This window comes from Protopterus annectens, chromosome 1.part1, assembly GCF_019279795.1.
Source record: "Protopterus annectens isolate FY-2018-M chromosome 1.part1, PAN1.0, whole genome shotgun sequence".
Classification (NCBI taxonomy): Eukaryota; Metazoa; Chordata; order Ceratodontiformes; family Protopteridae; genus Protopterus; species Protopterus annectens.
Window position 1 is genome coordinate 1142491246 of NC_056726.1, and position 11868 is coordinate 1142503113.

The following is an 11868-nucleotide window of genomic DNA, read 5'->3' on the forward strand; positions in this document are numbered from 1 at the left end:
AAATTACAGTCTCAAATGTTATGCACAGTTGAAGCTATGTTGCAAAATTTCCCATGAAGCTATGTTACAGAATTTCTCACCTTCTCTTGCCCTTTCAGAAATGCAGCCTGGTAAAGGTTTTTTTTCAGACTAGCCCAAACAACCTGGAATTACACAGATTTATAAAGCACAAGTGAAGAAACAACTAATTGAAACTAACTCTTTCTAATGCTATAGGGACAATGGATGACATTACAGCATAAATCTGAGTGTCAGCTGCACTTTACCATTGCAAACTGCATCATATGACAGCACTATGGAATCACAAGGTATCTTTCTCTACATAATGTCTATAACCCGACATACAGTGAAGAAGATAATGGTACGGCCTGTTACTGCATGCAGTGCTAATCCCATGCTAGTACTTTTACTGTGATTTTTCAGGTCTATGTTCACGCATCAAAAAACATTACAGTGAACAGCTACTAATCGAACATTAAACAGTGAAAGTTTAACGTTCTGAAAAAGCTTAACAATGAAAATGAATTAATCTAATGGCCATAGTTAACCAACACCGCAAATATAACCAAGATTGCACTACAGTGCATGTGTTGTTGTATTTATATTGTCTAATGAGCCTGTCATGGTGGAAACAGGTCAGTTTTAGTCATCTTAAATACCTAGTTAACAAGCACAAATAAACAAATAAATGAAAAAAACAAAACTATTGACTCTAAGATGTTTCTTTTGTAGAATTTTGGTAAAGATTGATTATAAGCAGCTGATATCTGTGATCAGACTATTCGCAGAGATCTTATCTTCAGTGATAGCAGCCATAGCCTAAGCTGGGCTACGGAAGGAAAAAAAAACAATGTGAGTACTTAACAGTATGCCACCTGTTCTAAGAGGCATTTCTGCAAAACTGTAAAATGGAGCTCCGAAACATAAAACTAGTGGGATGCAATTATCACCCCAGAAAGAAGGAAAATATTTCTCGAATGACAAAATAAAAATGTTCATCAGAAAAATAAGCATTGTAGTTCAACATTACAGAAAGAAGAAAAAAATGTCTTCATGTGACAAAAAAGAGTGTTCCTTAGAAAACTAAGCATTGCAGTATAACTTTACAGAAAACGATACACATTTTTTTTTCATTTTATGAGATTAAACTAGAAATCAAAATCCATCTGATTTCTGGAATACATTCCTAGGTATTAATGAATGATCCTTGATCCCATAACTTGGTATTTTGTGATTCAATGACATTTTTTATCAATGAGGAAAGTCTTCATTATCAGCTAATTTGCATTTCACTAAATCATTGCTACTAACAAAACATCTAGACCACTGCTGATCTGCACGTCATGGTAGTTAATTGCTGTGGCTGCATCAAATAGGCACTGGCAGCCCCACCTCATTCATTCTGCCACACACACACGCGCGCACACACACACACACACACACACACACACACACACACACACACGTACACATTCAGATACAAATGCACATAATCACACACGCACACACACACACACACACATCACAGTCCTCATACATGTCCCTGAGTTTAAATGCTGTTAAGACACAAGTATTCACCAGTGGGCCCCCACCCACCCACTGATTCTTGTCCTGCTGTTGGTGTCATTATGAAACAAATGCAGTTATCTATATTGGCTAGTGCTTCCCTCCAATCTTCCCATCCCTGTACTGCTGTTCATGCACTTGTTTAACAATTGTAGTACCCATGTTGGCTAGCACTTCCCTTCAACCCCTTCCCCCCATCCCTGTACTGCTGTTGGTGCCATTATGGAACAAGTATAGTATCCCTAGTAGCTAGTGGTTCCCCCTACCCCTGATCCCCATGGTACTTTATATGCAGGTAGAAGATCACTGTGTTTTGACCATGTACATTACCTCAACATGATGGGGCCAACCATGTTGAGTTATATATCTGAGTGATTTCATGAATGTCCGTGTGCATAGATGCCTTCCCAGAGGCAGTTCTGGAACAGACAACACATGGCTAATTAGCATATGCCTCTCTCCTGGGACTGCCTTTTTTGAATACATCATGGTTGCTCAGGCAGCCTTACATAATGGTGCATGTCTTCAAAACAGAGCATATTGCTGCACAATACTGGTGTTTTTTTTTAATTCATAAAGGTTCATAGTGTACTCTATGAATTCCTAAATTTATTTACTTCTACACATATATATGTAGATGTAGATATAGATATAGGTGTTTTGTTTCAATGTCTACTTATTTATGACCACATCCACAAAATGTAGTTACTGTATGAATAATAAATGATTTAGGTATTCAAGCAAAGAATTCTGGGTAATAAAATACATTTTTACAAGAACATTTAATTACTTATTTACATAATGATTTCACCAATACAGGATCTTTTGTGTTCATTTTCAATGCAGGATGTTTATTTGAGAGACGTGACATCCTTAATTTAAGTTGAAGCATGTTAATTCTATTGTCATTTAATTGTACATAATAGGTGACTCTCCAAAATCATGAGAGAAATACAACTGACAAAGAGATCACTAAGAAAAAAATAAATAAATAAATAACATTGACAATAAAACAAGACTATTGAATAACTTCACTGCAGGGGGGGGGCTATGGCAGCTGCGTGCTAATTTAGTGTTGCCTGTCAAGTTTGGGAAGGGGATTATCACAGGTTCATGCCTGTCTACAGTTTTAAGTGCATATGCAGTTTTATTGTTTATTTTATATGTGGATTGCATATTTTCTAGGTGTCTTTTCATGTTTTTTCTATTAAATTACACTGTGTTTAGGTTTGATGCATGCATTGCCAGATTAAAGCAGAAACATGAGACTTTAAGCTTCACACAACACTTTACAGCTGAGATGCTGCTTATGGTGAGACTATTTTGTATGAGACAGTGTAGTCATTATATGCTTAAGTTGATTTGTTGATGTTATTTATTTTGTGATTTTGGAGAGTTGCTTATCTGAATTGGCGATGCTCCCTGTATAATTAAATAATGATCAACATAATGAGCTTGAATCAAATACACAAAAGTGGCACCATGTCATAATAGGATATAAGATTCCTCTGTTGCTGCAATTAATATGGAAATACAGTAGCATATGAACAAACTTTATTAAAGAGGAATTGTGGGGTCAGTCTTTCATAATGTCAAGGCAGGAGTACTTGCTTCAAGAAAGTTGTCTAGGGGCTGTCATCAACAGAATTAAATGCAAAAGTTACACACTTTTTGCATCAAAAACTGTGTAATATTGTATTTAACCCTTTCTATGGGTTTATTTTCATTTGCTATGGAATGTGTTTAATGCACTTTGAATCAACATTGCAGTAGCTGATGTTACCTGTCATCTATAGTAATTTTTTTCCTCAAATATTTTTTTTTATTTTCAATTAAAATAACATTTACATAATATTTTTAAATATCATTTTAAACAACTATATACAATATTTACAATAGCCTGACTTTCAATTATATACACTGTATGTTATTAAATATAGAATTAACAGATCAGTTATCAGAGATACAAAATTGATTATTGCAGAGTGTCCAACAAAGATATAACTTTCTTACAAGGATTATTTACCAATGGCCTAGGATAGATTTGTAGTTCTTTGATTTTTATTTCCATCGATGCAGTTGTCTTCGGTAAAGTATAGAATTCTTCCAAGATTGGGGGTGTATTTGAATTCCACCTTCTGGTTACACGTTTCCTAGATGTAGCAAGTATTGTCTATAACAAATACATATTTGTCTTATTCAGATAGGGACCCTCATTTACATTTAGTATAATCAATACTTTAGTTAAGGTAAAGGATTCATTAAATAAAGCTTGTAAAAAATGATTGATTCCATTCCAATATGATTTAATTTTATTACAATCATAAAAAATATGAATCCAGTCTGCTTTATTTGACTTTTCATACCTCCAGCAAAAACCTTTTGTAGTAGTACTGATCTTTTTAATTCTATCTGGTGCTAAAAATGCTCTATGTAAGTATTTCCAGTTAAATATTTTCCAGTACTGTGTGTTAGAAGTATAATTAACTGATATTATGATGTTAGTTTTAATTTCTTCTGTTAACTGCAATGACTGACCTTTTGTTAAGAACTGCCAGTATGATGGTTTGGGAATTGTTTTATATGTTATTAACTCTTTATATAGATTTGAAATTGAATTTTTCTTTTCACAACTATTATATATAAATTCGTAGAGAAAACTTATTAGATTTGGAATATCTTTAAAGGAGGAATTATTAATTAATCTGAAACCAAAAAGGGAGTACGGCTGGTAAAAAACACAAATGAAACAAAAGCCAGTCATAGTGTGCAGCAGATCACAGCTGTAACAAGTAGATAAGCCAAGAAAATGGCCACAACACGTTTTCTATAAAACAGAAAGCAAAGGCAAGGCCACCAAATAAAATCCAGCCTTTAATGGTGAAACAAAACGGCCACAACACGTTTTCACAATGAAAATATTAACGTTGCTAAATATCACAAAGTGTTTTCGTAGGATTAGCACTCGAACTTCATCAGATAAAAGCTTGAATATGTTCACTTCCCTTATATACCCTTTTAATTAAAACATTAATTCAATAAACCAATTAATTATTAAAGGAACATGTTCTTAGGCAATAAAAAATATTAAATAGACGTAAAATCATCTCCTATATTTTACAAATCTAATGCTAACAAGCTTGTACAAAAACACATAATTCATATAAATAAAGATACATATATATAAAAATAAAATACATTTTTATACAACACAAATTGATAAATAATACCATATGGACTACCTTTTCCAGCATTTAAATACACCCAGGCAAACACAATAAACGATAAATGATCTGCCTAATACCCATATATAATATATAATATATAATATATAATATAACTTAGCTGATCTAAGCTTAAGTAAGGGGGCAATAGATATGTGTTCATACCCGGATATTTATTGGCTTCAAGTACTACTTGCCAATATGTTTCTCTATATTCCAATTTAGTTTCCCAAGGGCCTCCCCTTAGTTCTCTGGGTACCATTTCTACCACAAAAAAATGAAATTTTGCTTGGGGGCATGAAAGAGTGTGTTTGAATAAAGCATTTCTAGAACTACACTTCTGAATATCATTCATATGTTCGTATATTCTGCGTTTCAAGGTTCTCTCAGTCTTTCCTATATAGAATCCTTCACACTCTCTATATAAGGCAACATACACTAGCCCCTGAGAATTACAATTGGAATAATTAGAGGCCACTATCCATTTCTTCCTAGCTGTTAAGAATATTCTCTGTTGTTGTGTAATATATTTACATTGTGGGCATACCCCACATTTGTATGTACCCTTGGATTTATTGGAAAATGGAGAAGAAAAATTATTGCTTTCCAGTAAATTCTTTATATTTAACCCTTTCCGAAACACAGTTTTTATAGTTTTCCCTTTTAGGTTGGGTAAATCAGTATATTCATTGAATTTAGCCCATTCACCTTGTACTATGTTTCTAATGACATGGGCACTAGCACTGAAGTTAGTAATAAAAATATTATTGTGTGTAGAATCTATTTCATCTTCCTTTGGGCATGTTGAAACCTTAGTTTGTATTGGTCCAGTCTGTAAAACAGGTTTAAATTTCCCTTGTCTGTTACAACACACATCCCTTTGTATATCCATTATTACTTTTATAGGGTATTCCCTCTGCATAAGCATTTCCTTGAGTTTGTCACATTCTTCCAGAACATCTTCTTCACTGGAAGTCATGCGACAAGCCCGAACATATTGCCCCTTGACTATACTCTTTTTTTGATATAATGGATGGGCGCTGGTAAATCTAATGTAAGTGTTGGAGAAAGTGGGTTTCCTGTATATAATAGATTTAAACCCACTCTCAGTCACTTGCAAAGAAACATCTAAATATATGTTATATATTTATATGTTTATATGTTATTAACTCTTTATATAGATTTGAAATTGAATTTTTCTTTTCACAACTATTATATCTAAATTCATAAAGAAAACTTACTAGATTTGGAATATCTTTAAATGAGGAATTATTAATTAATCTGCATACATCTTGAGTGTACATTAGAATGCTTTGTAAGGTGAACCAGTCCTGTGTTGGAATATTGTAAACAGTTTTTATCATACGTATATCTAAAACATTTAATTTATTTACACATTAAAACCAGCATAAGAATCCATTTTGTTCCCAGGAGGTTATTGTTTCCCTATATATTTTGTGAGGAAAGTTCTCAGTGATGGTAAATGGGGTGAAAAGGTCAAACCAAATTTTAGATCTATGTTTGCATTGATAAGTTTCCTAAAGGAACTGATGTAATGATTAATCAGTGTCATTTTAGAAGGTTTTGTTATGTTATATTGTATACTTATGCATATTATGTACCAGGGTTTGTTTGATTTGTCTACTATTAAAATTTTGTTAACTGATTAAATTCATTTGTTAATATAACCATTGTTAATTCTTTCCAGTTGGCAAAATAATTTGGGTTTATCTTTTCACAACTATTATATATAAATTCATACAGAAAACTTACTAGATTTGGAATATCTTTAAATGAGGAATTATTAATTAATCTGAAACCAAAAAGGGAGAAAGGCTGGTAAAAAACACAAATGAAACAAAAGCCAGTCGTAGTGTGCAGCAGACCACAGCAGGAAGAAGTAGATAAGCCAAGAAAACGGCCACAACATGTTTTCTATAAAACAGAAAGCGAAGGCAAGGCCACCAAATAAAATCCAGCCTTTAATGGTGAAAGAAAACTGCCACAAAACATTTTCACAATGAAAATATTAACGTTGCTAAATATCACAGAGCGTTTTCGTAGGAGTAGCACTCGAACTTCATCAGATAAAAGCTTGAATATGTTCGCTTCCTTTATATACCCTTCTAATTAAGACATTAATTCAATAAACCAATTAATTATTAAAGGAACATGCTCTCAGGCAATAAAAATATTAAATAGATGTAAAATCATCTCCTATATTTTACAAATCTAATGCTAACAAGCTTTTACAAAAACACATAATTCATATAAATAAAGATACATATATATAAAAATAAAATACATTTTTATATAACACAAATTGATAAATAATACCATATGGACTACCTTTTCCAGCATTTAAATACACCCAGACAAACACAATAAACGATAAATGATCTGCCTAATCCCCATATATAATATATATTATAACTTCGCTGATCTAAGCTTAAGTAAGGGGGCAATAGTTATGTGTTCAGTCATACCCGGATATTTATTGGCTGCAAGTACTACTTGCCAATATGTTTCTCTATATTCCAATTTAGTTTTCCAAGGGCCTCCCCTTGGTTCTCTGGGTACCATTTCTACCACAAAAAAATGAAATTTTGCTTAGGGGCATAAAAGTGTGTGTTTGAATAAAGCATTTCTCGAACTACACTTCTGAATATCATTCATGTGTTCATATATTCTGCATTTCAAGGTTCTCTCAGTCTTTCCTATATAGAATCCTTCACACTCTCTACATAAGGCAACATACACTAGCCCCTGGGAATTACAATTGGAATAATTAAAGGTCACTATGCATTTCTTCCTAGCTGTTAAGAATATTCTCTGTTGTGTAATATATTTACATTGTGGGCATACCCCACATTTGTATGTACCCTTGGATTTATTGGAAAATGGAGAAGAAAAATTATTGCTTTCCAGCAAATTCTTTATATTTAACCCTTTCCGAAACACAGTTTTTATAGTTTTCCCTTTTAGATTGGGTAAATCAGTATATTCATTGAATTTTGCCCATTCACCTTGTACTATGTTTCTAATGACATGGGCATTAGCACTGAAGTTAGTAATAAAAATATTATTGTGTGTAGAATCTATTTCACCATCCTTTGGGCATGTTGAAACCTTAGTTTGTATTGGTCCAGTCCGTAAAACAGGTTTAAATTTCCCTTGTCTGTTACTACACACATCTCTTTGTATATCCATTATTAATTCTATAGGGTATTCCCTCTGCATAAACATTTCTTTGAGTTTGTCACATTCTTCCAGAAAATCTTCTTCACTGGAAGTCATGCGACAAGCCCGAACATATTGCCCCTTGACTATACTCTTTTTTTGATATAATGGATGGGTGCTGGTAAATCTAATGTAAGTGTTGGAGAAAGTTGGTTTCCTGTATATAGTAGATTTAAAACCATTCTCAGACACTTATAAAAAGACATCTAAATACATGTTATATGTTTATATGTTATTACCTCTTTATATAGATTTGAAATTGAATTTTTCTTTTCACAACTATTATATATAAACTCATACAGAAAACTTATTAGATTTGGAATATCTTTAAATAAGGAATTATTAATTAATCTGCATACATCTTGAGTGTACATTAGAATGCTTTGTAAGGTTAACTAGTCCTGTGTTGGAATATTGTAAGCAGTTTTGATCATACGTATATCTAAAACATTTAATTTATTTACACATTAAAACCAGCATAAGAATCCATTTTGTTCCCAGGAGGTTATTGTTTCCCTATATACTTTGTGAGGAAAGTTCTTAGTGATGGTAAATGGGGTTAAAAGGTCAAACCAAAGTTTTAGATCTATGTTTGCATTGATAAGTTTCCTAAAGGAATTGATGTAATGATTAATCAGTGTTGTTTTAGAAGGTTTTGTTATGTTATATTGTATACTTATGCATAGTATGTACCAGGGTTTGTTTGATTTGTCTACTATTAAACATTTTTTAACAGATTAAATTCATTTGTTAATATAGCTGTTGTTAATTCTTTCCAGTTGGCAAAATAATTTGGGTTTATCTAGTCTATTGTAGTTTTAAGCACAGATGCTTTTATATATGTTTCTATATTAGGGAAGTTCAGTCCTCCTTGTTTCCATGGTCTAATGTGATGAGTTAGAGCTACTCTATTCTTTTAGGGATACCATCAAAATTTTATTAAACATGAGTTTATTTCTTTAAGAATGCATCTTTCAGAAATTAACTGTATTGCTAATGCCACATATAGTATTTTTGGCAATGACCATTTTTATTAATTGCAATGTCTTCAAAAGTTAATATAATTTCGGTCCACTTTTATATATATATATATATATATATATATATATATATATATATATATATATATTTATTGTTTCAATAATGTTTTTATAATTTATTAATATTGTTTTGTCTATATTTTGCATAACACTATTCCTAAATAATTTAGTGTAAGTTCTCGTTTACCTATGATGGATTTATCTGTAACTTGTAGTTCTTTTTTCTTATTTAAAAATAGAAATTTTGATTTTGATCTATTAAAGTGTAGACCTGAAATCTTATAAAATTTCTCCATTACTTCTTCTAGCTCTCCTAATGACTCTCTGGAGGTTGATAGGGTTAATAAAATATCATCAGAAAAAAGCATTATTTTAGATATGTGCTGGTCATAGACTTCTATTCCTTTTATTCTTGGATTATTGAGTATAATTTCTGCAAGAATTTCTATAGCCAATCTATAGTAATTTTTATCAGCAAGTGCAGTCATCAGAACATTTAAAATTTATTTATTTAACATTTGTTTACCAGAAAAGTCTGACTGGGACAGAACCCATTTTCAGTGGAGCACCATGGAGAAATGGTCTAGATGTATGTCTTTTGAATGTGGGAGGAAACCAGAGCACCTGAGGAAATCCATGAGAATGCAAGGACGACATGCAGACTCTGCACGGAATGTTAAACATTTTACAGTACATGCGACAAATCTTAGCATGCCTACTATTACATAAAAGGCATAAACTAAGACATGATGAACAAAGACTAAATGACAGTACATTAAAAGAACTCATTGAAAATTTAGCTTACTAAATGAAATACAGAGATAAACATGATTACATGCCTATACCTAATAAAATGGTTACAGACATTCCACCTGTTTCTCACCAATGACCTTAAACTTGCCACTGTTGAAGTTCTAGGTATAACTGAACCTGCACATATTTCATGGCAACAGCATCAATTGCTAAAACAGAGAATCTGTGAATGTTTTTTTTTTCAAATCAATGATTTTAAGAAAATAATTATATATATATATATATATATATATATATATATATATATATATAAAATTGTAGTCTAATTAAACAGTAAAATATTTTCCTAAGATTGTAGTTTAACTGTAAATAGCTATATATAAATACTTATTTCTCTTTCATGAACAGTTCATGCATGTTTTAAATTGATTATTAATAAAAATGAATTTAAAATACCTTCTTACCACACCGTGTATTGCAGCAGTTTAATAGCTTACAGAATTTGTACTGCGTTAGAAAAGTGATGCATAGAAATGTCACATAAGACAAATCTATACAGTTTGAGTAAAAAAAAAAACAGAATGTATGACATTTATACTTTTTTCTCCCATTTTTGTGTATCATTACAGGGAATTGCGTAAAATGTCCAGAAGATTACTGGTCAAATATAGAAAAAGATCTGTGCATTAAAAAATTCATTGAATTTCTTTCCTTTGAAGATCCATTAGGTACATCATTAGCAGTCATTGCTGTAATCTTCTCGCTTTTACCTATCGCTGTCCTATGTGTCTTCATAAAGTATCATGACACACCAGTAGTTAAAGCAAATAATCATGAAATTAGCTACTTCCTCCTTGTAACCCTTACATTATGCGTACTGACTGCATTGATATTCATTGGCCCTCCAAGGAATGAGACATGTGTTTTCAGGCAACCAGCTTTTGGCATTTTCTTTTCCATCTGTGTGTCATCTGTGCTGGCAAAGACCATCACAGTAGTGATTGCCTTTAAAGCCACAAAACCTGGAAGTAAGTTGAAGAATCTGGTTGGGCCGAAGGCATCATTTTTTACTATCTTTTGTGGATTTTTGTTTCAGTTTATTATATGTATCATATGGCTCTCTGTTTCACCACCCTTCTCAGAGACTGACAAAAAACTTCCAGAAAAAATTGTGATTCAGTGTAATGAGGGATTGGCATTCATGTTCTATTGCATGCTGGGATATTTAGGCTTATTAGCCAGTGTAAGCCTTATAATAGCCTTCTTAGCCAGAAATCTACCAGATAGCTTCAATGAAGCCAAATATATCACATTTAGCATGGTTGTTTTTATAAGTGTGTGGCTTTCATTCATACCTGCTTACATCAGCACAAAGGGGAAATACATGGTTGCTGTAGAAGTCTTTGCAATTCTGTCATCTAGCAGTGGTTTACTACTTTGTATTTTTTCACCCAAATGCTATATTATTATAATAAGGCCAGAGATGAACACTAGAGGATACATTGTGAGACAGCAGAGCAGTAAACCGTAAGTATCCAGGGTCTGGACAGAACCATGCTGTGAAGCTAGTCACATCTTTATCCTGCTATTAGTAGAAGCAGTTGTAATATTGCTACAATAATTATGTACTCTACCACTCGTTAAGCTAAAAGGTTGAATTTCTAACTTAAATAAATATCCCTGAAACCAGTTTTATTAATTTAGTTTACTGTATCCTTTTTATGCCAAGAAGAAAACTGCTATTTTGGGAATTTTGAAATTGCATGCAGTTTCCAATTGTCTTTATGGTTGATGGTATTACCATTGTGGCTATTTCTCTGGAATGACACATTCTTTCTATAAACGTACCTGCATTAATGTAGATAAAGATAAGCATGGAAATTCAAGACTACGGCCTTCAGGATATTGTGAAGAGGTAATTTCAGTGACAGACCAGATGCCGAGGAGAAATTGCCATTGTCGAAACAGCAATAGCATTGACAATATACCTGAACAAAAGATAATGACCAAAACACATTCTATTTTACAATTTGTGGTCACAACAC

General features: G+C 32.4%; 1 protein-coding gene across 1 annotated transcript in view; it reads left to right on the forward strand.

The window, feature by feature from the left end:
* LOC122815747 (vomeronasal type-2 receptor 26-like) overlaps positions 1–11354 on the forward strand; it is a 50322-nt gene extending 38968 nt beyond the window's left edge. Inside the window, exon 4 of the mRNA XM_044088510.1 lies at positions 10453–11354. Within this exon, the coding sequence (XP_043944445.1) occupies positions 10453–11354 (902 nt within the window). The remainder of the gene's footprint in view (positions 1–10452) is intronic.
* Positions 11355–11868: the final 514 nt, after the last annotated feature.